This window comes from Poromitra crassiceps, assembly GCF_964638095.1.
Source record: "Poromitra crassiceps genome assembly, chromosome: 10".
In the NCBI taxonomy this organism is placed as follows: domain Eukaryota; kingdom Metazoa; phylum Chordata; class Actinopteri; order Beryciformes; family Melamphaidae; genus Poromitra; species Poromitra crassiceps.
Window position 1 is genome coordinate 31028045 of NC_139631.1, and position 26228 is coordinate 31054272.

At 45.1% G+C, this 26228-nt stretch overlaps 3 protein-coding genes across 5 annotated transcripts in view; all 3 read left to right on the top strand.

Annotated features, from left to right (window-relative positions):
- Positions 1–4506, top strand: part of lgi3 (leucine-rich repeat LGI family, member 3) — a gene marked incomplete at both ends in the record, with an annotated part of 11461 nt that extends 6955 nt beyond the window's left edge. The window contains 7 exons of the mRNA XM_083645388.1: positions 481–552; positions 2314–2385; positions 2671–2742; positions 3006–3175; positions 3282–3446; positions 3549–3639; positions 3777–4506. Of these exons, the coding sequence (XP_083501514.1) occupies positions 481–552; positions 2314–2385; positions 2671–2742; positions 3006–3175; positions 3282–3446; positions 3549–3639; positions 3777–4506 (1372 nt within the window). The remainder of the gene's footprint in view (positions 1–480; positions 553–2313; positions 2386–2670; positions 2743–3005; positions 3176–3281; positions 3447–3548; positions 3640–3776) is intronic.
- A 1534-nt stretch (positions 4507–6040) lies between these two features.
- Positions 6041–11157, top strand: chmp7 (charged multivesicular body protein 7). Its single transcript, XM_083643908.1, has 10 exons — positions 6041–6584; positions 6694–6865; positions 6963–7148; positions 7367–7500; positions 7992–8040; positions 8122–8241; positions 9696–9794; positions 9898–9955; positions 10078–10293; positions 10462–11157. The coding sequence occupies exons 1-10, from the start codon at positions 6322–6324 to the stop codon at positions 10515–10517; spliced, it is 1353 nt and encodes a 450-aa protein (XP_083500034.1). The 5' UTR covers positions 6041–6321; the 3' UTR covers positions 10518–11157.
- Positions 11158–11339: 182 nt separating this feature from the next.
- Positions 11340–25314, top strand: entpd4 (ectonucleoside triphosphate diphosphohydrolase 4). Of its 3 annotated transcripts, none has more exons than XM_083644163.1 (13): positions 11340–11464; positions 11829–11959; positions 12051–12248; positions 12348–12553; positions 13192–13342; positions 13452–13555; positions 15829–15888; positions 16572–16726; positions 17375–17541; positions 17651–17975; positions 22266–22351; positions 22476–22637; positions 23905–25314. In XM_083644163.1, the coding sequence occupies exons 2-13, from the start codon at positions 11952–11954 to the stop codon at positions 24143–24145; spliced, it is 1863 nt and encodes a 620-aa protein (XP_083500289.1). In that variant the 5' UTR covers positions 11340–11464; positions 11829–11951; the 3' UTR covers positions 24146–25314. The 3 variants fall into 3 exon arrangements, with proteins under 3 accessions (XP_083500289.1, XP_083500290.1, XP_083500291.1); XM_083644164.1 differs by having other exon boundaries at positions 17378–17541; XM_083644165.1 differs by having other exon boundaries at positions 16572–16702.
- Positions 25315–26228: the final 914 nt, after the last annotated feature.

Consider the following 26228-nt stretch of genomic DNA (forward strand, 5'->3'; position numbering starts at 1 on the left):
AGTAATAAGAGTAAAGTGGCTCTGTATCAGTGTCATTGCCAATGACTGACTCCCTTCAGTTCTGCTCTATCAGACAAAGGGCCATTTGTCTCCTCAAATGCAAACGAGTGTGTGTGTGTGTGTGTGTGTGTGTGTGTGTGTGTGTGTGTGTGTGTGTGTGTGTGTGTGTGTGTGTGTGTGTGTGTGTGTGTGTGTGTGTGTGCGCCTGAGCTTGTGTTTAAGTCTGCTTGTGTGTATGTGCACAAGTAAATGCCTAACGTCTTTATGTTTTATTCTTTTGAACCACACTTTAGCCTTGTATTATGTTAGCAAGAAGCACTTGTTCACTTATTTATAGCATAATTGGTTTACCCGACAGTTAGTTTTTTTTTTTACCAGATGTGGTAAGGACTATACATTGTTTAGATGTTTCTCCCTAGCTTCAGTGGACTTTGGGAATGTTAAGTGTATGATTTGGTCATTGTTGCCTCCTTTTTGCAGTTTGCTGAACTCCAACACGTTCACCACGGTTGCTGATGATGCCTTTGCTGGTCTGTCTCACCTGCAGTACCTGTAAGTGTCACTTGATGTCCTTAAAAGCAACACTCACACACAATAAATTATTTATTTATTTAGGCCATTTCACACAACTTAATGATATTGAATAAAAAATACTGTATTTATGTGTATTTCTGATCTGGTGTGCAGTTTTAGAGCTGCAATGTCTTCACGGGTGGAGCAGTATGGTAGAAGTGGCCAAAAGTGGTATTGAATATAAACCCTCCTACTACAGAGATCATGTTGCCTCTGTGTCGTCTGGTAGAGCTGAATATGCCATTATGTGAATTGATGGGCCTTGGGAATATATTGGCTTGCTGATGGCTTTGAGTTGCATTAGGCTGCACAAACTGACTGTGTGGCTCTGGCTGCAGCCCAGCCTCAGGCCTCTTCATCACCGCCAGTACCCCCGCTACCCACTGTGAATGCTAATAAAGTCATATTTTCATATCCAGCGACCTCCAGAGAGTCTGCTGGCTGATCACATGCTGTGTTGCCCTCCTCCGGCTGTAGACGACGCAAAGACAGGCAGGATCAAATGATGCTGACAAACACATAACCTTTGTAAAACTCCTGCAATCCTCCAGCCATCAGTCCGTCAAGCTCCTGAAATTCACAGATGACAACCACACCCTCATAGGGCTCATCTCTGATGGTGACGAGTCTGCGTTACAGGCAGGCGATCGACCACTTGATGACTTGGTGCAGTCAAAACAACCTGGAGCTCAATGCTCAAAAGACAGTGGAGATGGTTTTGGACTACAGGAAGAACGCAGCCCACCCTGGGTGATGGGTCCTTTCACTTCCTGCGTTCAATCATCAGCCAGGACCTGACATGGGAGCTGAACATCAGAGCTCTCACCAAGAACAAGAAGGCACAAGAGAGGATGTACTTTCTGTACTGCGGCTGAGGAAGTTCAATCTGCCAAAAGGCAGCGTTGGTACTTTTCTACACCTCCACCGTCGAGTCCATCCTCACCTCCTCCATCACCGTCTGGTATGCTGCCGCTGCCCTCAAGGACCTCTCCAGACTGCAGCGCATCATCTGCCCTGCTGAAAAGGTGATCGGATGCAGCCCGCCATCCCTTCAGGACCTAGCTAAACACTGCCAGGACGCTGAAGCAGTCTCAGAACATCATGGCCGACCCCTCTCACCCAGGTCTTAAACTCTTCAAGGCTCGCCCCCTTGGCAGAAGACTGATGTCTGGCAGTACCAGAAGAACCTCTCTGCACAGGGACAGTTTCTACCCAACTGCCATCCACCTCTTCAATGAGACCCGAAAGCCCCCGCAAATGACTTTATCACCCCCGCCATCATATGTCACTTTAAAGGACTTTATATTTTTGCACTTCATAATTTGTGATTGTTTTTCTCTATTGCTTCGTCTTCTACTATTGATGTGACCGCTGTGCTGCATACTTGCACTGGTTAAAATTCCCCATTTGTAATCTGATTACTTACTGTGGCTATTAAAGTGAATCTCGAATGTCAAATTTTTAAGAAATAATAGTCACTGGCATGAAAATACAGTAGGTCTTCGCATAATCAATTCTTTACTTTTTCTGACTGAATTAATTCTGAAGTACATACACCTCACTCTTTTGTTCTCAACTCATACCTAATCTAGCAACCATGAGCCTGCTGTACTCTGTACTCTGACAGGACAAGCTCCTTTCCAAACAAGGATGACATTCTATAATATACAATACTGGCTGTCGTGATTAATGATTTCAAATTTGGAATGTGTCAGTGATTTGTTCTCTGCTCTTTCTCAGGTTCATCGAGAATAATGACATCCAGGCTCTGTCAAAGTATACCTTCAGAGGACTCAAATCCCTGACTCACCTGTGAGTATCTTGTTGATCCAATCAAATGAAGAAATAGCACATTCATCTGTGAGATGAATGTTTTTCATTAAATATAATAATATCAGTATCCCATAAAAAAAACCCATATGCCTGCTAAAGTATGTACCATGTTGTCTCGATTAATTAAGTCAATCATTCTTGCCACTTTTTTTCATAATAGTCTACTTAAACAAAAATGCCAGAAAGAGCGTAGGCACAAAGTTTCTTCAGACTACATCAAAACATCAGATGTTTATCATGCTTTTTCCTTGTGGAATTTTTCAGGTCTCTCTCAAACAACAACCTGCAGCTGCTGCCAAGAGAGCTCTTCAAACATCTCGACATCCTGACAGATTTGTAAGTGTGCACACACTGAAAACCGCCCCAGTGTCTTGACATGCTGGGAGGTTTGCTCCTCCAATCTGCCACCACGTTGTACTGTCTGGTTTGAATCTGGCTCATGCCTGGTGCACCCCCGCCCCTTGTGCCTCCTGGTTTTAAACACTGACAAACACAGAAAATGTGGACTACCCAGGCAACCCTTTAAAAACAGAGGTTTGGCAACATTCTGTTTGTGATTTAAACTGACAATAACCTTCCGTTTCCTGCCTGCTACTCAGAGACCTGCGGGGGAACTCTTTCCGCTGTGACTGTAAAATCAAGTGGCTGGTAGACTGGATGGAGCAGACCAACACCTCTGTTCCAGCCATCTACTGTGCCAGCCCCTTTGAGTTCCAGGGACGCAGAATCCATGATCTCACCCCGCGAGACTTCAATTGCATCAGCGCAGGTTGGATCATAACCGCTGCCCTTATTGAAAGTGATGCCAAAGGTGATGTCATAGCATACGTTCTTGGTTTACAATCCCCATCATCCCCGTCTCTCTCTTCCTATAGATTTTGCTGTTTATGAAACCTTTCCTTTCCACTCGGTGTCAGTGGAGTCCTATGAATTCAATGGAGACCAGTTTGTGGCCTTTGCCCAACCTGATTCCGGCTTCTGCACGCTGTACGTTTGGGACCATGTGGAGATGGTCTTCAGGAAGTCTCATAACATAACCTGTAAGTTGTTGGCATCGTAAAAAAAATGTCGTACCATATTATGTTCAAAATTAATTCTGAATGTTGTTGTTTTTGCCCCTTCCCCCCGCATATCGCTCTCAGCTCGCTCTGCTGTGTACTGCAAGCCTGTGGTGATAAACAACACTCTTTACATGGTTGTGGCTCAACTATTTGGAGGATCTCATATCTACAAGTGAGACTTTTGCATCTTCATCTTCCATAAATGCCTTACTGAATCTCTCAACCACAGTTAAAAGGACAATGCCTTAAAAATCAGAAAACTATTAGGGAAAATGGGAATTAGTCAAATGTTTCCTTGTTATGTTACAGGTGGGAAGAGGACCCACAGCGCTTTGTAAAGATCCAAGATATTGATACCACCCGGGTGAGAAAGCCCAACTTCGTGGAGACCTTCCAGCTGGATGGGGAGTGGTACTTTGTGGTAGCAGACAGCTCCAAGGCTGGCTCCACCAGCATCTATCGCTGGAACAGCAACGGGTTCTACTCTCACCAGTCCCTCCACCCGTGGCACCGGGACACCCATGTGGAGTTCCTTGACGTTGGGGGCAAGCAGCACCTCATCCTCTCCAGCGCCTCTCAGCCTCCAGTGATTTACCAGTGGAACCGAAGCCAGAGGCAATTCGCTTTCCATTCCCAAATCTCCGAGCTGGATGACGTGGAGATGGTCAAACACTTCTGGGTGCGGAAGGTCCTGTACCTCTGCCTCACACGCTTCATCGGCGACTCCAAGATCCTCCGCTGGGAAGGACAACGCTTCGTCGAGATCCAGACCCTTCCCTCACGCGGCTCCATGGCTGTGTTTCCCTTCACAGTGGGCCTCCGCCATTACCTCCTCCTGGGAAGTGATTTCTCCTTCTCCAAGGTTTACCTGTGGGACGAGCTGACTCAGCGCTTTCAGCCCTTCCAGGAACTCAACATGCGAGCACCTCGGGCCTTCAGCTTGGTGTCTGTGGACAACAAGGACATCCTGCTGGCTGCCAGCTTCAAAGGCAACACCCTGGCCTACCAGCACCTGGTGGTGGATCTGAGTGCCAAGTAGACATCTTACAGTACAAGGCGGGGAGGGTGTTTCTGAGAGCATTTATCAACATGTGCCATACAAGGAAAAGACTGCAAGTTGTTTAAGCCATGTGACTAAAAGTATACTATCTCACCAGATGTTTTAAGTATGGCAACTAATAAATGATTTTTTTCCTATTTTTATGCAATATCCCTTAACATTGGAATTTCAATATGATAATACACAGCATCGGTAACATGCATACACATGTCAATGCAGCATCACTGCTTCTATTTAGCCAATTGTTTCTTGAGACTGTTATGCTGTATACTACAAATGGTGTGAAAATGGTGTGCATGTGCATCTACTGAATTATTCACGCTGAATGAGATTTGATATGGCATATGAGTGAAATACCATGGAGATTTTATAGGTTCCACTGTATAGGTTACCTGTGTAGCAATATGCATGCCATGTTACAACTGGTATTTCATTGAACTCTAAAGGCAATATAAAACAAGCAATACTGATCTTAATACCTCATGTCCTTCATAATGTTTATCCCTTATTTATGAGATACCAATGCACCTGTTTTGAATATAATCTGATATGAGCCACAGTAGACACACCTATGGTCAACTGAAAAAGACTGTACCTATAGTTTAAACAGCTATGTTCTTAGTCGCATTCAAAAGTGCATGAATGAATGATTATCCTGATGTTTTTCTATGTTATATGTTTGACAGAGCTGATCTTCAAAAACCATGCATCAATAACAGACTAACAGCATGACTCCTGTAGCCAAACTCGTCTCTCTGCAATACAAATGTGTCCAGCTGTGACTTCAATCTCTCTTTGTAATTAAATCAATATAATGGTGTATGATGCCCTTTGACCTGTATAAAATGTAGGATATGATAAAAAAATAATAATAATAATGAAGTTGTTGGTTGCAATGTGGCCCTATTTCTGTCCTGCAGCTGTATGGTAAAAAATAAATTATACTCTACATAATCATATGGCACCTAGGTGGGTGGGCGGTGTCAGTCAGACAGCGTAACGTGCTCAATTCACTCAATGATGTCACTTGAGAAATTGTGATGTCATCTGACCTCCTGGCTGAGACAGTAGGCTACAGTAAGTGGTGGGAGTATAAGTAGGGAGAAGAGGACAATGGTGAATTAAGGGGAAAAGGTATAGTTTCACCAGAGTCTGCGCTCTGTCTGGTGGTGTCAGTCACGATTTGTGACGGAAGTGATGTCATCAGTGATGTAATAAATCCTTACTGGCTAAAGCAGCTATTTATATGTGGTGGGAGTATTAGGGACAGTCCCTAAGGGGAAAAGGTAGTCTCTCCAGAGTCTCCACCATCTCCACTCTAGAAATCGAACATGCATAGTGTGGGGCAAAATCACTCAATCAAATCACTTGGATGCGCAGAAGGGACGCAAATTTGATGCTCGACTTCCAAAAATTTGTTCTGGGTACGCATGTTTTGATTTTCCAGGCTGCATCATACGTATTTGCGCATTCGATAATAGGCTCCGCCCCGTCGCACTAGTCTTCTATGCATCCTGAGTGTGGGTTTACTTTGCTGGCATGACATCTGAGCTCCTGCTGTGACTTTCCACCAGGAGACTAGGAGTCGGTCATATGATACTTGAGCTCACAAGTTATCTTTCTAAGCACTGTCATTTATTTCTGGTAAGAGTGACGTGATGGACGCTAGCTACTTAGCTAGCTAGCTACCAGCGACGAGGTTACAGCTAGGCTGGACTGGCTGTTAGTGTTAGCATAATAACAAACAGACAGCTAGCGTCCGGGGTTCACTTACGGTTCGGACGTTTGAGTAAAATGTCTTATCCCTCTGAAACGACTTTTCCACCTGAATGGGAGGACAACGAACGGATGAACTTCCTGTTCTCCGACTTCAAAGAAAACCGTGATGTCAACACGAAGGACTGGGACAGTAAGATGGACTTCTGGACGAGCCTCATCACACAGAGCTGCAAGCAGCGAGGAACCGTGTGTGTCAACTTAGAAGAGCTCAACAAGATGTTTCGGAGGAAAGGAACTTTGCCCTTGGGCTTGGGTACTGTCATTCAATCCATGGCCAGGTAGCTGTCGCTGCTGACAGTCCATGTCTACCAGAATGATCATTCCTGTTTCATTGTCTCCATGTGCAGTCAGTGCAGTTACTCATGTTATCTGTTTAATTTCTACCAGATGTGGGAAGATACAGAGGGAGTCAGAGTTTGCTGCCAATGTGGACTCCGGCTGGCTGTCCTGGGGTGTGGGCCTGTTGTTGGTGAAGCCTTTGAAATGGACCTTCTCCACTCTCCTAGGAAGCAGCCGGGTGCCTTTGGAGGAGTCCTTTGTTGTTATAGAACTAGTGAAGGTGTGTGCCGTGTGCGGGCCAACATATACTTCAATAGGTCAGGAAAGGGTATGTGTGGGCCACCAATTGAATAAAGCCATCTTCTTGTGTCTTCCAGGCGAAAGCAGCAGAGGTGCTTGAGGTGTACCGGAGCAGCGAATGTGCAACCCGCTCCTTGCTGTCCTTCCAAGAGCTCAGTGCGCTGTCCTCCCCCGTCTGCATGGATGAGAGCACCCTGTGTATGGCTCTGCTGCAGCTGCAGAGGGAGAAGCAAGTGACGGTTTCATTGCACGAAGGCGAGAAGGTAAAGCATAACCTGAGCGCCACTTTCTTTTTCGTCTGCGACCATGTGCTGAGCGACACTTTCTAATAAGTATAAAGTAAGCTTTACAGTACGTCACAAGCCAAAGTCATTAGCGGTGTGTTACAACAACAAAAAAGTCAGGACAAAGCCTGCAGAGAGAGAATATTTCCAGATGGTGTGTCGAGTCCTCATTTTTAATCTGTCTCTACACTCCACAGATTGTGAAGTTTTCTCAGCCTGGGCAGGACCGTGTCTCTCCGGTCAGTGATGTGGATATAGGCATCTACCAGCTGCAGCGCAGTGAGAAGCTGCTGGGAGAGAGGGTGGAGGCCCTTGGTCTTGAGGCTGACAAGTATGTTAAACCAAATATGAGCTTGTAGAATGTTTTCATTGGATCACGACATTTGATTAATGTGTTGCTATTTGGTAGGGATTTGTAATTTAGGCGATGGGTCATTTGAGCAAAGCCGGTGGTCCTGTGCTTGTAAATGGGCAAATCATTGAATGGATGGTCATATCATTTTTAAGTCAATTGGTTATTGAATTCTATTGTTATTCCAATTCTGAAATAATAGATGCTATCTATGGCTGCAACTGTGCAACAACCATGGTTGTTGTTTTTGAGTTGTGCAGCATCACCAACTGAACAACTTAAATACTTAAACATAATCTTTTATCAGATGGATAGGATCATCCATTTGCTGCTTGGTCCATCCTTTGTAATTGCCAGGCACTGGAAATGTTAGTCTGTCCAGATGGATTGCATTGCATTCAGATGACTCAAAGGTCAGACGTCATTTGTGATTTATGCTAATTCTGGATTGTGTTAACTCTGTGCACTAGGTGCAGAGAAGAAGCAAGGCTGCTGCTTCGGGAAGGGAAGAAATCTCAGGTTTGCTGGTAAACTTTCAAATCACACTTTAATACATGGAACCACCTAGTACCCCACCACCTAATTCAGTCTATCCCACAGGCACTAAGGTGTTTGAGAGGCCGCAAGAGGGTAGAAAAGAGAGCAGACAACCTGTGTGCCCAGCTGGAGACCATCAGAGGAATTCTGGACAGAATAGCCCAATCACACAGTGATAAACTGGTAAGAGGCAGAATAAACATTGAAGGTATACTATGCAAAGGTATACTATGCAGTTTTTTCTAGCTTCTGTTTGTAAACACACTGCACATGGACTGACAGTGGTCGAGCAAGGTTGACAGTGAATGAAAAGAGTGAGCAGCGCAAAACCGGGTGAAACATGGATTAAAAGTTATTTTCTGATAGTTTCACAGCGGTTAAGTTATAAAAGCACAAATAAAAAAAGGAGTAGCTGTGTGCACATCCAAACCGTAGTAGGCCCAGGTGCTGGACAAAAGTGTGATATATGAATGAAAAGATGGAATGTCCGCACACTGGTTGATGTTCCCAGGTTTATTTCAACCCTTTCAATAAAACAACGTTTCGACCGTATAGGTCTTCATCAGGCAAGATGAAGACCTATACGGTCGAAATGTTGTTTTATTGAAAGGGTTGAAATAAACCTGGGAACATCAACCAGTGTGCGGACATTCCATCTTTTCATAAAAGCACAAATAAACACACACACACACACACACACACACACACACACACACACACACACATCCAAACTATGGAGGTATAAGCTCCAAACACCTCGCAAAACCCTTTTGGAAGGTGCCGCATTTCCTGGTTTTGTTTGAATAGGATAGTCTGCTGGAGTCTCCTCTGCTGTGCTGCTCTGCACAATGTTATTGGATTGAGGGCGACTGCACATAGACACACCACCACGCAATTCTAGTGGGTCATAAGTGATCATTGTACTTTTGTATGTGTATACATTGTTTTTTTAATGTAAATATACAGGGAGAATTGGCATAGTTTACCTATACACAGGGTATCCGCAGGGTCTTGAAAAGTATTAAAAGTTGATAAATCAATTTAGGGAAAATTAAGGCCCTTAAAAAGTCTTAATTGCCATTTGAGACGTAGTACATTTTGAAGCCATTGTGCTGCTGATTGGTGTTAAATAAGCATATGATGATATCCCATATCGATCACAGACCCCTGAATTGAATCGATATCGTATCGTGGCAGACTTTGTGATATCAGCAAATATTGTATCGCTGTCCAAAGAATCTATATAATATTGTATCGTGATGAAACATGAAACTTGTGATTTACAGCCCTGTCGCTGATGTGACTAAAGTGGCGATGAGGTCTTGAAAAAGTCTTAAAAAAGGTCTTAAAAGATATTGAATTTAACTTCAGGATTCCTGCATATACCCTGATAAATGTAATAGTCAATGTCAATGACAGTGTTATACCAAAAGCACTATTATTACAGCCTACCTGATCCCAAGGATCACACCGGCATATATATATATATATACGTACACACACACACACACACACACACACACACACACACACACACACATTACATTACAACGTTGTGCTACCAGCCGCCTGAGGTGCTTATGTGCTTGCAAGAGATGTTGTACATAGGATCTTCTTAACCAAGTTGTTGTGTGTAGGTTATGCAAGCCTATCAGAGTGGAGTGGCAGCCCTGCGCATCTCTCTGAAGGATGTGACTGTGGAACGTGCCGAGAGCCTTGTGGATCAAATCCAGGAGGTAGCTTTTTTTAAAGACACCCTGATTATTGTATTTTATCATTTTAACTGTTGAATGTGACACATGCATAACTCCAAATGTATGTTTTCTTTTGCATAACCAGTTATGTGACACTCAAGATGAGGTGAACCAAACTATAGCTGGTGGTGCGCCCAGCTCAGGTATGGCATTGCATTTGGTACTCTATTTCGTATCTTTGTAAATTACTTATCTACGGTAATTAACATTATTGATGAGCTTCGGTTTTCTCAAATTATCATTGTTTTCCCTATTTTTTTCATAGATGCAGACATGGATACGTTGGAGGAAGAACTTAAGTCTTTGTTGGAAGACTCTAAGCCGGATGGAATCTCAGGTTTACCTGAAGTTCCATCAAAACCTCTGTCACCTGCCGGTAAAGATCTGCTGAGCTCTTTGCCTGCTGTACCGCAAAGCGACTTAAATATTACCGACGAGGAACTGGAGGAGGAATTGAATCGCTTAACACTCACAGATTCAGGTTCGCTTGCTGCTTTTTTTTTTCTTTCTTTCTCTCTACAATGAAGCAATGTGACATGAAGAATCTGCAAGTAACACATGGCCACCTCTCTCTCTCTACCCCCTCCCTCCCTCGCATGCATGGGCTCTCTCTCCCCCTCCCTCTGTCGCATGGGTTCTCTCTCTCTAGGCTTTCAGCAGCAGAAAACTACTTTGCCATCTAAGAGGTTAGAGCCTGCACAGTGATGGCACAAGCAAGAAGATGCCAAGTTTGAGTTCTGGGCTGCAGAGAGTTCCTGGAATAGGCTTTGTGTCAGCATTTCAACACAAGCTATATTTCTTAAAACACTCACCTACAAAAGTAAAGTAGCAATTTGATGGCACAAAATTGAGTGGATACTGAAAAAACACTTGTCTTCCTTTAACGTTAACCCATTAAGTAAGACCTGATGCAGTGCCTGCATCCTTAATGAAAATGCGAATGTCCTTTTTGTTGTTGTTGACATGTGTTTCAGCTTGCAAGCTTTCAAGCCTTGTCACAATTTGGAGGTTGTCAAGTCAAAACTTAACCTGTTTTAAATATGCGTTTTGGTATGCCACTACAGTGAATGCTTTTAATTTTGTGATATTTTTGACAAGAATTTGAACATCTGTATTTCAATCATCTTTATTTGTCTTTTGCATAGTGTTTGTCAATGTAAATGTGATTATGTCCTGCATGGGCAATCCTTTAACAGATGTGTTTTGAGTGGCCTTCTGAACTGTAGATAATAGCTTATACTAAAATAAAGATAAGTCAATATGCCAAATCATGTCTATGCCTGTGAGCAGCCTACCATAAGTGAGTCCAATTATGTTTATCAAAATAAAATTTATTTTAATCATTTGAGTGTATCTTTAGTAGTATTTCTACCACTGAATACAAATATGTTTGTTATGGAAACTTTCTGAAATAAAAAATAAAAATCGCCGAGATTGGTAATGGTGGGCGGGTCACTGCTGTCACTGCGGGACAACGCAGAAAGAGAAACAAACGCATCTGCGACTGCCACGTCACTCAGCGGAGACCTGCGACGGCTGTTGCCGAAGAGAAGCTAGCTAACGTTAGCCAGTGGCTAACAGCTGGCTGTCCCGGTAATGCGACTTGTCCCGGTAATCTCGAGTCAAAAGGGAGGACTTTCGCTATGTTGCGAGTAAGTATATGCCACATATTTTAAAACTACAAGCTCAGTTGTTGAAATTGACAGTCATTAAAAATATCTCGGTCTCAGTTCGTTTATCTCACATAGCCAACGCATAGCATGTTATTGCCCTGTGAAGCCTGAGCAGGCACAGTCCATGTATCAGTACGAGGAAAGCATGATTGTTTCTGTATTTTCCTTTTACCCTGGTTCCATTTCTAATACGACTTTGCCCCACTGCAGCATCGATGTTCCTACAAAGCGAGTTATTTGATGTTTACAAGTGGGAGCACTCCGCACAGGCCCTTTTCTAATTAGACCTTTTCAGACCTCACCGTGCTAATTATGTAACGTTAGCTAATTGACTTTTCGACAGGTCATCATGATGATAAGTGAAGATATGGGATGGACCTCCGGAGCAAGCCAACACCCTTTCCATCAGTCGACTGTTACACAATTTTTTATAAATTAAACTAGCAAGTTGAAGACAATCTGCAGAATGGGAAGGTTGGTGTGTTGTCACTCAAGTGTCCAGTTTTCCACTGATTCACATAGCTGAATTATTTTACATTCAGACTCTCCATCCATCTCTTGACAGAATCAGCTTCTCGTGCCTTTTCCCAGCCTCATGGCATTTCAGCCTGTCATCCCAGGTTCTTCCTCGCCTCCTGGTCCCTTCCCTCAGACAGCTGCTCTTCATTGGCCTGGTGGTTTGCCTGGTGGGTCTGCTTTACCTGTTGCTTGTCACAGGAAAGGGGCATGTCAGCTGGATCAGAAAGGAAAGTCACTTCCACAGGTAAATTAACAGCTGCCCCAGAAGATACTGTATTGTTAATTGTTGTGTTTTACTGAATACATGCATGATTATCTTAATTTGAACTTTGTCTGTGCAAAGACACTTGGCAAGGGTGACTGATGTGGAGGCGACAGATACAAGTAATCCCAACCTGAACTACGGTCTGGTGGTGGACTGCGGCAGCAGTGGCTCCAGGGTGTTTGTGTACTGTTGGCCCCAGCACAATGGTAATCCCCATGAGCTACTTGACATCCGGCAAATGAGAGATCAACACCGCAAGCCAGTGGTCATGAAGATTAAGCCAGGTGAGATGCACAGTCTTCTCATAACTCAAAAGTCAAAACAGAATATGAGCATCTTGTTCAAATACTTAACAATTCCTATTGGATGTTAAGACTCCAGGTTCCAGCAATGTTGAATTCAGCAAAGTGTTTTGCTGGCATATCATTGTAAAAACTTTGAACAGTAAGGATAAGTAAATAGTAAAGTAAGTAAAAGCAAGCACCTTCCAATGCTCTGAGCTAGAATAATATAAAGGATTTAAGATTGAGAATACCAAGTGAGGGGGCTATAAATGCTTTAAAAACGTGCCTGCTGTTAGCCCACTTCCAACTAATCATTTTGTTTAAAGGAGAAGTTAGTCGAAAAACAATGCTGATTTATTTTGCACATAATCTCACACATATCCAAAAACTGTAAACAGTTTTGATTGATTTGAGTTAAGTTGTGGACCAATGATGTCATTCATGCACAAATGACATCACTGGTCCACAACTTAGATCAACTCTACATAACTGTCAAACTGAATGTCTGCACAACTGTTTACAGTTTTTGGAAACATGTGAGATTATGTGCAAAATAAATCAGCATTGTTTTTCAGTGGAGTGTCCCTTTTAATATACAGTAAGCATAAGATGTCATTCCTTTGTGTTTTTGCTTCTAGGCATCTCTGAATTGGCCAGAACACCTGAGAAAGCCAGTGACTATATCTATCCACTGCTGAGCTTTGCAGCCCAACACATCCCCAAAAATAAGCATCAAGAAACACCCTTGTACATCCTATGCACAGCGGGAATGAGGATTCTGCCAGACAGGTACAGTGGGGCCTGCTGAACTTAATGTTATTATGAACTTATTCATGTTTAATACGCCATACATTTAATGTTGAAATTGAGATTGCCAATTGAGTTTGTCAAATCTCAGCCAGCAGGAAGCGCTTCTTGAGGATCTGCGGACAGACATCCCAGTCCACTTCAACTTCCTGTTCTCTGACTCCCATGTGGAAGTAATTTCTGGCAAGCAGGAAGGTAGGTCAAATGACAAGAATAAGCTACCTGTTTACAGTACTTGTATACTTGTATATAGGCAAATCTACAGCATCTCAAAATGGAGCATTGCAACGCTTTCCTCTAGTAGGGTAGCCAATTTCTGATGTGGACTAATAAGACGGATGTCTTTTTCATACACAAATCTTGCCTAGTGCAACTTTAAAGGAGGACTTACCCCCTAGATATGTATTAGAACAGTGATTTGAAAATACCTATGGAAAAAACCAAGAAATGACATATGCTCTTGTCTATACTGGACTCTTTGGCTGTGTTGAAGTCCAGATTTTTTTTCGGAAATCGACGCCATTACAGTTTGCCTATTGCCTCAAAAATAATTTATTTGAGAGGGGCCATATCTGTATAAATATCAACAATTAGCCAACGCTGGTGGCCTGTATGGAAAGAGCTTTGCTCAAAATGGTTGAAAGTTATATCAATTTGGTAATTCAGTGGCGAACTAGAAATTTAATTATTTTTCTGCATGTAACTCTATGGCAGTGTGTTGAACTACGTTACGAGAGCAAAGTGGCATGGGCTCGTTACAGCAGCACACCGCACAATACGACAAACCCCCCGTTCTGGGGTAACACAATGCGAGATTTCTCTACGTCATTCCCTCGTCCAAGTTGCCATATAGTCCCTTTTTCATTTTAGTTTGGGGGCTTTTCGTGATTGTTGTTAAAAGTTGTGCAAAAGTTTTTTCCTCTCAGCGCAATGCAGGCTGCCTGCGCCTCCTCCCTCCTGCCAGACCCCGGCTGGCGAAACAGCCTGTTGCATGCATGGGGCGCTTGTAACCTCACGGAGCAACAAACAAACAGACAGAAATAGCTGGTGTGCGATTTAGAGAATACAGTCTGAGATTGGGTACAGGATTGAGGGAATCCCGCATCTGTTTGCGAAGGTGCGACTGGACAGGACGCTTTTCACAGACGGGCACAGTAGTCGGAGCGAGGCGAGTGTCTCTCAGGGCTACTCAGGGCAGAGCTGCAGATCTCTCCTTCTCCTCCGCGCATTCAGTCTGTCCAAAATCATTACCGATATAATCTCAGTAGGAGGGATGCAGGGAAATGATAGTAGCCGATGTGTTTAGAGAAGCTTTGTCACGTTGTCACGTCGTAGTATAGCGTTATATTTTACATGTGCGCTAAACTGCGACCATATTTGTTTGCGGAAATATCAGACTGCTCTCTCTACTCTCAGAGCACAGAGAGCTCTGCTCTGCTGCGCGCGCCCGCGGAGCTTGGAGCTAGTGCATGAGGTTTACAGTAGGACTCTCTCCCGCCTGGCTGGGCTGGAGACAGCTGCTTCCAACTCGGACTGATAATATATACATCATCATTCGAGCTTATTCAGGTAAGATATTAATAAAGTAGTGACACATTCAGCGGGAAACTAACTATAATTAAGACATGTGCCAACTTTGACGACGTTTGGTTCAGTATTTTAAGAGCAAACTTCAATAGGAATAGGCTTGGAGTTCTGAGGAGCCGAAAGGGTACAGGGGGGGTAGGGGAGTAATTATCTTGAAATCCCATAGTCTTTGGGAACACTGTGACGTCAAAGTGTTCCTAATCTCCCATTCATTTGAGAAAAAGAAAAAAAAGCAGTCTTTGACCCTAAGAGGGCGCTTATGCCAGGTATGCTGCTGAAAAATGATACAAATGGTAAAATGGCAACAGTTTGGTGTCAAATGTGGAAATTCTGACCAGAATTCTTCACACATCACCCCCAAAGTCATATATATTGGTTAAAAGCTGAAAAAAAGTGTTTTGGAGGTAAGTCCTCCTTTAAAGACTAGCAGAATACCCGTGCAGCGTATAGAGCTCAACAGTCACATGACTTTCCGTGACATTTCCAGCCCCGGAAGTGAGTTTCCCATTCAGTTTCTCCATAGATATTTAAAAAAATCCTTATATAGCGAGTTTTAAGGCTGGAACCAAGTCAACCCGTGACCTTGAAAATTTGACCTTGAGCTCCCATTGCGCACCAATTACCTATAATTTAAAAAAAAACTGTCTCCGTTAGGTCACCCGCAGGGGTGTCCTTTAGACTTCTTGAAAGATTCAGCGTGATAGCACGTATTAAAAAAAAAATGGCGTAGCTGTGGCCGAACACAATTGCTACTCACTCACTCACTCACTCACTCACTCACAGAGACGTTGCATTCTTATTGGATTATTATAGGATGCAGGAGTTTCACAAAATGGCAGGTAATTTGATAGAAAATATATTTTTTGTTTTTTTGTTTCTAGGGGTGTATGCCTGGATTGGAATCAACTTTGTCCTTGGAAGGTTTAACCATGTGCACAACGGTAAGTTCCCAAGCAAATGGTATTTCAGCAATGTAATGTACCATTTTCGCAAATTGATTTGCATTGCTGTATGTGCCCCGATTATATATTTTTTCACTTGCAAAAGTGTTTCTTCCGTCATTGAATAGGTGATGTGTCACCTTGTTTAAAGAGAAAAAATAATTTGTATAATAAGCAGCAAATATATATTTCAGTGTTCAACCTCCACCCAACCAAGAAAACTGGGGAAAACAATCTATGGGAAAAACACAGCACTGTAAAAGTTTAAAAATTCGTATTAACTAACTTTAAAGATATGATATTCCCTCTGGTTAGCGGTCACTTATGTATTTTTTTTTTACCAAGTTTTTTCATCTTTTCTTTTCTTTACTTTTTTGTCTTTCTCCCATTTTCTCCAATTGTACTATACTTGGCCAATTCCCCCTGCTGTCCCGGTCATTGCTTCTCCCCCTCTGCCGATCTTCCTCCGACACATGTGCAGCCGCCAGCCGCTTCTATTCACCTGACAGCGAGGCGTTTCACTGGCAGAACGTAGCGTGTGGGAGGATCACACTATTTGCTTGGTCAGACGACGTACAGCTGCTGGGAATTGAACCCGGGTCTTCCCGGTGGTAGGCGAGTGCTTTTACCTGTACTACACTACCCAGAAGTCCCCTGTCACTTCTCTCCTGTCAATCTTACAGATGGGGAAGCTGTAATCGAGGTAAATGTCCCGGGCAGCGATCAGCACGAGGCGATGGTGAGGAAAAGGACTGCCGGTGTCCTGGACATGGGCGGGGTCTCCACGCAGATCGCATACGAAGTGCCCAAAACTGTAAGCTTTGCTTCTCCACAACAGGTTATTATCACCAACCAATTCTGTTTTTGTGCTGTCTTTGGTTTTGTCACTCACTCTTTGTTCTTCTCCTTCCCAACTTGTGTCATTCCCCCGGTTAAACCTGTATGCACCATTTTAGTCCCGTGGGAGAGGTTAAACCTGTACGCACCATTTTTGTCCCGTGGAGATGAACTACTCTCCATTCACCACTATTGAAGGCATCCTGTAAGCCTGCTGCATGACTCCATAGCAGGATTTAGGATGGAGAAGTGTTTTCTGTAGAGATGAGCAAACACTATGGCATCCGTAATGTACTGGATCAGAATTTCTCTTTTGTTTTGTTTTTGTTCTTTCTATTCTTATCCATATGTAGTGTACCAGGTGACGCACAAACTGCACGGCACGCCCTCGTTGCTTTCATCGTTTTTGCTTTAACACCACATGCTGCTTCAAGTCTAGTTCCACGGTCATCTTGTTAGGTAGTTTCAGTGTCTTGTCTATTTTTGCTGTGTTGAGATATTTAATATTAGGCTAGCGATATTAAACTTCCCGGGCGTATGTGTCCTTAAATATAGGTTACCTGTAGTCAACTGTAGAGGTGGGGACAGTGCATGGGTATATTAGGTAGAGCCCACTCGTCCCTATAGCTGATTCTTGTGTGTCCCGTAGGAGGAAGTTGCGAAGAACTTACTGGCAGAGTTCAACTTGGGGTGTGACGCACATCGCACAGAGCATGTGTATCGTGTGTATGTGTCCACCTTCCTGGGCTTTGGGGGAAATGCAGCGCGCCAAAGATATGAGGAGAGCCTCATCAGAAATACCGTCACTCGAAATAAGTGAGAGCCACTTCCTCTTGTCTTGACTTTCAATTGGTCATATTTGATACAGTTCGGTACCCACCGTTGGTTGTACTTACAGAGCACATTGTGTTATTGATTTGTCCAGGTTGTTCGATCAGCATGTCGGTGAGACTGCAGACTCTCCCCTCCTTGACCCCTGTCTGCCCACAGACCTGCAGGACGGGATCGGGCCCCCTACACAGAAGCTCTATCTGCGAGGCACAGGGGACTTTGACCAGTGTCGGCAGCTTCTCCAGCCGTTCCTCAACCGCACCAACGACACCCAAAGCTCCCTGAACGGCATCTACCAGCCAGCCATCGACTACAGCAACAGCCAGTTCTACGGCTTTTCGGAGTTCTACTACTGCACAGAGGACGTGCTGCGCATGGGCGGAGATTATAACTCTTCCAAATATGCCCGCGCTGCCAAGGTAAATGCTGCAGCTGAAGATTTGCTCATGAAATGATTTATGCGCTTTTGAACGAGACACAAGTATGACGTTATGTTCTCTCTCACGTTAATTCACCGAGCTTTTGACACAAAAACCATGACAGCACTTTGAGTGTTCTCTGTAGTCTGAGGCTGTAGAAGGGTTGTTTACAGCTTACATACTAAGTGAGGGTAGGCTATGAATTTTGCTCAAAGCTTATTTTCAAACTTGTCGCGAATTTTGCGTGAACACATTTAAAATGTGTTTATGACGGCCGGAGAGACGGCAACCCGGTACGGGATGGGATTAGCACCCCATCTTGGCTCTCTCGTGAGGGAGAAATCCACAAACGCTACGGATTAGCCTCCTGAAAATCTGCGCAAGATCGGCGCGGCCTGGGGTCCTCCAGGCTAGAGCAAGGTGCTCGACGCAGGTAAATGACGTGCAGCGCACAGGCCCTCTTGGGGCGTCCTTGAGGTTTCCTTTCTGCCTCTGGATTGCCTTTGACATAAGGGGGGTCTGGTGAGACGAAGGAGGAGCACGGCCGGGAGAAACCCACAGAGCCTAGATCCTCCATGCACCGAAGGCCCAATACTGCGGCGTAGCACTAGCTCTATTGCAGCGGAATGGGATCTTTTTACCCCTCCCGCGGGCAACGTTGCAGATAGAGTAGTAAGGCTGATCCGTAGCGGCTTCTGGGACGTGAGTCGGGGTCTTAATTGGCCTCGGCTGGGTCTACTGGGCGAGGGTGTATGATGTTGACAGACCCGAAACACCTAACGACCCCAGATAACATCACTGATGACACGTCCTAGCGCATGCGGTAGCAGTGTATTTGAGAATGTAGAATCCTGGCTTGCCTCTGGCCGGTGACACTTAGGAAAGACTAGGTGACAACCAAGTATAGTTTGGTGACGAGCTGGAGAGACAGTTGACGGCCGGAGAGACGGCAACCCGGTACGGGATGGGATTAGCACCCCATCTTGGCTCTCTCGTGAGGGAGAAATCCACAAACGCTACGGATTAGCCTCCTGAAAATCTGCGCAAGATCGGCGCGGCCTGGGGTCCTCCAGGCTAGAGCAAGGTGCTCGACGCAGGTAAATGACGTGCAGCGCACAGGCCCTCTTGGGGCGTCCTTGAGGTTTCCTTTCTGCCTCTGGATTGCCTTTGACATAAGGGGGGTCTGGTGAGACGAAGGAGGAGCACGGCCGGGAGAAACCCACAGAGCCTAGATCCTCCATGCACCGAAGGCCCAATACTGCGGCGTAGCACTAGCTCTATTGCAGCGGAATGGGATCTTTTTACCCCTCCCGCGGGCAACGTTGCAGATAGAGTAGTAAGGCTGATCCGTAGCGGCTTCTGGGACGTGAGTCGGGGTCTTAATTGGCCTCGGCTGGGTCTACTGGGCGAGGGTGTATGATGTTGACAGACCCGAAACACCTAACGACCCCAGATAACATCACTGATGACACGTCCTAGCGCATGCGGTAGCAGTGTATTTGAGAATGTAGAATCCTGGCTTGCCTCTGGCCGGTGACACTTAGGAAAGACTAGGTGACAACCAAGTATAGTTTGGTGACGAGCTGGAGAGACAGTTGACGGCCGGAGAGACGGCAACCCGGTACGGGATGGGATTAGCACCCCATCTTGGCTCTCTCGTGAGGGAGAAATCCACAAACGCTACGGATTAGCCTCCTGAAAATCTGCGCAAGATCGGCGCGGCCTGGGGTCCTCCAGGCTAGAGCAAGGTGCTCGACGCAGGTAAATGACGTGCAGCGCACAGGCCCTCTTGGGGCGTCCTTGAGGTTTCCTTTCTGCCTCTGGATTGCCTTTGACATAAGGGGGGTCTGGTGAGACGAAGGAGGAGCACGGCCGGGAGAAACCCACAGAGCCTAGATCCTCCATGCACCGAAGGCCCAATACTGCGGCGTAGCACTAGCTCTATTGCAGCGGAATGGGATCTTTTTACCCCTCCCGCGGGCAACGTTGCAGATAGAGTAGTAAGGCTGATCCGTAGCGGCTTCTGGGACGTGAGTCGGGGTCTTAATTGGCCTCGGCTGGGTCTACTGGGCGAGGGTGTATGATGTTGACAGACCCGAAACACCTAACGACCCCAGATAACATCACTGATGACACGTCCTAGCGCATGCGGTAGCAGTGTATTTGAGAATGTAGAATCCTGGCTTGCCTCTGGCCGGTGACACTTAGGAAAGACTAGGTGACAACCAAGTATAGTTTGGTGACGAGCTGGAGAGACAGTTGACGGCCGGAGAGACGGCAACCCGGTACGGGATGGGATTAGCACCCCATCTTGGCTCTCTCGTGAGGGAGAAATCCACAAACGCTACGGATTAGCCTCCTGAAAATCTGCGCAAGATCGGCGCGGCCTGGGGTCCTCCAGGCTAGAGCAAGGTGCTCGACGCAGGTAAATGACGTGCAGCGCACAGGCCCTCTTGGGGCGTCCTTGAGGTTTCCTTTCTGCCTCTGGATTGCCTTTGACATAAGGGGGGTCTGGTGAGACGAAGGAGGAGCACGGCCGGGAGAAACCCACAGAGCCTAGATCCTCCATGCACCGAAGGCCCAATACTGCGGCGTAGCACTAGCTCTATTGCAGCGGAATGGGATCTTTTTACCCCTCCCGCGGGCAACGTTGCAGATAGAGTAGTAAGGCTGATCCGTAGCGGCTTCTGGGACGTGAGTCGGGGTCTTAATTGGCCTCGGCTGGGTCTACTGGGCGAGGGTGTATGATGTTGACAGACCCGAAACACCTAACGACCCCAGATAACATCACTGATGACACGTCCTAGCGCATGCGGTAGCAGTGTATTTGAGAATGTAGAATCCTGGCTTGCCTCTGGCCGGTGACACTTAGGAAAGACTAGGTGACAACCAAGTATAGTTTGGTGACGAGCTGGAGAGACAGTTGACGGCCGGAGAGACGGCAACCCGGTACGGGATGGGATTAGCACCCCATCTTGGCTCTCTCGTGAGGGAGAAATCCACAAACGCTACGGATTAGCCTCCTGAAAATCTGCGCAAGATCGGCGCGGCCTGGGGTCCTCCAGGCTAGAGCAAGGTGCTCGACGCAGGTAAATGACGTGCAGCGCACAGGCCCTCTTGGGGCGTCCTTGAGGTTTCCTTTCTGCCTCTGGATTGCCTTTGACATAAGGGGGGTCTGGTGAGACGAAGGAGGAGCACGGCCGGGAGAAACCCACAGAGCCTAGATCCTCCATGCACCGAAGGCCCAATACTGCGGCGTAGCACTAGCTCTATTGCAGCGGAATGGGATCTTTTTACCCCTCCCGCGGGCAACGTTGCAGATAGAGTAGTAAGGCTGATCCGTAGCGGCTTCTGGGACGTGAGTCGGGGTCTTAATTGGCCTCGGCTGGGTCTACTGGGCGAGGGTGTATGATGTTGACAGACCCGAAACACCTAACGACCCCAGATAACATCACTGATGACACGTCCTAGCGCATGCGGTAGCAGTGTATTTGAGAATGTAGAATCCTGGCTTGCCTCTGGCCGGTGACACTTAGGAAAGACTAGGTGACAACCAAGTATAGTTTGGTGACGAGCTGGAGAGACAGTTGACGGCCGGAGAGACGGCAACCCGGTACGGGATGGGATTAGCACCCCATCTTGGCTCTCTCGTGAGGGAGAAATCCACAAACGCTACGGATTAGCCTCCTGAAAATCTGCGCAAGATCGGCGCGGCCTGGGGTCCTCCAGGCTAGAGCAAGGTGCTCGACGCAGGTAAATGACGTGCAGCGCACAGGCCCTCTTGGGGCGTCCTTGAGGTTTCCTTTCTGCCTCTGGATTGCCTTTGACATAAGGGGGGTCTGGTGAGACGAAGGAGGAGCACGGCCGGGAGAAACCCACAGAGCCTAGATCCTCCATGCACCGAAGGCCCAATACTGCGGCGTAGCACTAGCTCTATTGCAGCGGAATGGGATCTTTTTACCCCTCCCGCGGGCAACGTTGCAGATAGAGTAGTAAGGCTGATCCGTAGCGGCTTCTGGGACGTGAGTCGGGGTCTTAATTGGCCTCGGCTGGGTCTACTGGGCGAGGGTGTATGATGTTGACAGACCCGAAACACCTAACGACCCCAGATAACATCACTGATGACACGTCCTAGCGCATGCGGTAGCAGTGTATTTGAGAATGAATGACTTCCATTAGCGCAATATTCAGAAGGGCCGAGCAGCTCGGCGGGCTTCTTTTTTTCTTCCTCTAACCCCATGTCTTATCACTTTGAGAGAATTTGACAATATTATGTTTACATTTCCACAGAGTTACTGTGCCACCCAGTGGAGGACTCTGAAGGAACGCTTCAACTCTGGCTTGTATGCCTCACACGCTGATCTTCACAGACTGAAGTAAGTCACACAAGCAGATCAAAGCCTTTGTAGATCTAGACTAACTACTTCACCACACCTCAACAAAGACACTGTATACGTTGCCCAAGAATGTTTATCATTGGCATTATCTTTATGTGTGCAGGTACCAGTGTTTTAAATCAGCATGGATGTACGAGGTATTCCACTCTGGCTTCTCTTTCCCAACCAATTACAAAAACCTGAAGACTGCCCTTTTGGTCTATGACAAGGAGGTCCAGTGGACGCTTGGAGCAATCCTTTACAGGACACGTTTTCTGCCTTTGAGGTAAGATGCAGCCTGTATTTTGCCATAGCAGATACATCATCTCTCCCTTCCAAGCATGTCTAAAGATATATCTTCTTAAAGATACATTATCTAAAGATACTTCATCTAAAGATACATTATCTAAGGATACATCATCTAAAGATACATTATCTAAATATACATCATCTAAAGATACTTCATCTAAAGATACATTATCTTAAAGATACATCATCTCTCCCTTCCAAGCATGTCTAAAGATATATCATCTTAAAGATACTTCATCTAAAGATACTTAATCTAAAGATACATCATCTAAGGATACATCATCTAAGGGGCACTTTACACGAGGACGGTTTCCTATGGTGACGGGGAATTATTTTATCGTTAGTGCCTCCCTTTTAGACGGCGACGGCGAATTTGGGCTTAGGAAACGACACATTTTGGAACCACCTTCCAGAGTGGAATTGTTGGTGACGCTTCCCGCTGAGCGCTCCGTGTAATCGCTTGAGACCGCTTGAGACGGCTAATTTCAGGAACTCTGACGTGCCTGCACACGCGACACACGCGATTATGCCATAGCCGTGCGCGAGTTGGCAACCATTTTCAAAATAAAACATCAGTATGAATGAAGTTTGGCAACATTCAGAATTAAGCTACACTGCGGCCAACTTCAGTTACATGTTCATAACGTTACTGCTGCGAGGAGCCGATGGCTGTACCCCGTCGGCATTTAACGTTAGTTACAGAAGCACGTCGACAGTGTTTTCTCACTGCCAGTAGCCTACAGTAGGGTTTTGACAGATAGCACACTCAGCGCTCCCGGTCCTCGCTGCTCGTTAAAGATTTCTAATAGGCGTTATTCTGATAAACTGGTCACATATATGTTACGTTCTCACCCGACAAATATTAAAACTTTAAAACAGTTTGGGGTTTTTTCCGCTTGAAAACAGCTTTTTGGCAAGTCTTAAATGACTGCGGTAGGCGTACTCTCTTCCTTGTTTAAAACCGGAAAGACGATTACAAAATGACGTCATGCAGAAGCGTCCTTGTATGGGCAAAGAATAAGGTGATCACACTGCCACCTAGCGACCTGGCATGTACATTACGGCATTTTAAAAATTCAACAGCGCTCATGTAAACAGGGAGAAGGTGTGAAGGAAACGCTATTGTGTCGTTTCTTCCAGAAACTGTCCTCGTGTAAAGGACCCCTTAAGATACTTCATCTAAAGATGCATCATCTCTCCCTTCCAAGCATGTCTAAAGAGCGTGTTTGCTTTGCCTCTCCCAGGGACATCCCGCAGGAGAGCCTGAAAGGAGTGCACTCCCACTGGCGGCACAGCTTCTCCTTTGTCAACAACCACTACTTATTCCTGGCCTGTTTCTTCATTGTGCTGTTGTCCATTCTGCTGTACTTGCTGCGCCTTCGCCGCATCCACCGGCGTACGGCGCAGCGCTGCACGGCCTCCTCTCTGGATGGAGCGTGGCTGGAAAAGGGCCTGGGCTCGCCCACGCTTCCCATCAACCTCTAAACTTGAGTGTCAAGTCTGGACGGCATGTCTGACTTTTGCAAAAGCCAGTCTCCACTCCTTTCCTCTCTTAAGACAGCTGCTTGTTCGATGAGTCTGTCGTCGTTCCTCTGCTACTGCCTTCTATGACTTGATCAAGTCCAGTAAAACAGAGAGACGTATTCAGTAGGAGGATCTCGCATGATGAGTTGTCAGGCTTGACTCAGCCATGAGAATATTTGTGTGTTTTCATGTTAAGTTATTTTAGTTTTATATTGAAATGACAGCCTTTTTATTTGCTCCACATGTGATTGAGGTACAAAAATAATTATCTGATGTGTTCCTACTGCATCAAGTTCCAATGGCAGCTGCCTCCAAATGTCTAAGAAAAATCATGTTAACAAGACAAACCTACAGGTACCAAGAAAAATCATGTTAACAAGACAAACCTACAGGTAGCAAGACAAATAACGTTAACAAGACAAACATGCAGGTACTTTGCTGGCTAGGTAATATTCTATATCCAAATAAATATATGGATTGTCTTTATTTTGTTGAATTTCACACAGTTGGACTGTGTCATTGGGAGGCAATTTCTTTTGTTTTCTATTTATGTGTGCACTCGCCTTTCTCTTTGCCTTCGTAGGTGCATGATGGTCACAGTATGTTTTTTCTTAATTGATTAACGGTCTACGCACTTAGCATATCCACCGAAACCTCAAATGCAATACATGTATTATTAGGAAGGAGCACTTGCATAATGCGGTCGAGAATGAGAATGTACAGTGCTGCCATGCTGGAGTGGTCTTTTTCTTTTCCATGTCTTTCCCCCAGGTTGTTCTGCATAGTTTTTATGTTGCAGGACAGGTAGCTTGTACGCTACACTAGTGCAATATTTGTCTTTTCACTGTTAGGAAGTTTTCCGTTACACACGAGCCCAACCTCTCTGAAAGCCCCGATTAAATCAGTGTGTGGGGTTCATCCAAGTATTCATTTGGATATTCACCTTTGCATACGATACATTGGGCTTCATTTTCAGAAGCTGTCATATCACTGCTGTGAGGGGATTGCAAATCAAAGCACATCACATTATTTATATGAAAACGACCAGTGTAGTGAACGATTTGCACAGATGAATTAAAAAAAAAGTAGGTGTTGGCACATTGCAATTCTGTAATAAAAGTTTTCTGGTACACTTATTTGGATGTTCCTTTCCTGGAGATGTCAGACTCAACAGGCTGTGACTGTTGGCCTATTTCCTTGTAACAAATCTCTGGTAAGCACTAGCCTCCCTACATCACTGTTGTAAGTAAGTAAGTAAAATTTATTTATATAGCACCTTTCACAGAACAAGGTCACAAAGTGCTTCACAGTTCACATCAAATACAGTTAAAACAATGAATCAGCAATTTATCAAACAACAGTGAATCATACATAAATGAATGAATCACATGCAACACAAGTAATAAACATTGAAAAACAAGAGGCTAAGTAAAAGCCAAACTGAAAAGATGCGTTTTTAGCTGTTTTTTAAAAATGTCGATGAAGGCAGCACATCTTAAAGCTAATGGAAGGGCGTTCCACAGATTGGGGCCAACAGATTGAAAAGATCTGTCACCTTTAGTTTTAAGCCTCGAACGAGGAACAGCTAGAAGTAATGGAGTCCAGGTTTAAGAGAATAGTAATTGGGATTAAAGTGTAAGTGATGTGTGGGAACATCAATCAACAGCAGTAAGTGGCCACTAATCACATCAGCTCAGCAGACCGGTTTACTTTCGAGTGTATGTTCTGTTGTAGCCGCTCTCAGTACATTCTGCCCTGTTTTCAGTGTCAGATCTGACCCAAAGCAAGTTAAAATGACGAAAACAACTGGTTCTTCTCAAATAGATGCTAACGGTGTTGCACAATGTACAAACAACATCAGATGAAGTGGATGAAAAATCCTCTGAAATTAATATTTATTCATTCTCAATTGGGCTCACCATGGAGTTGTCATGGCAGTTCTGGCAAATGTCAATTTGTTTAAGTGTGTGACACATTTCTAATAAATAGTAATCAACTATCAATTTATAATTATTCAAACATTCATGACAGCTTCTGGATGGGA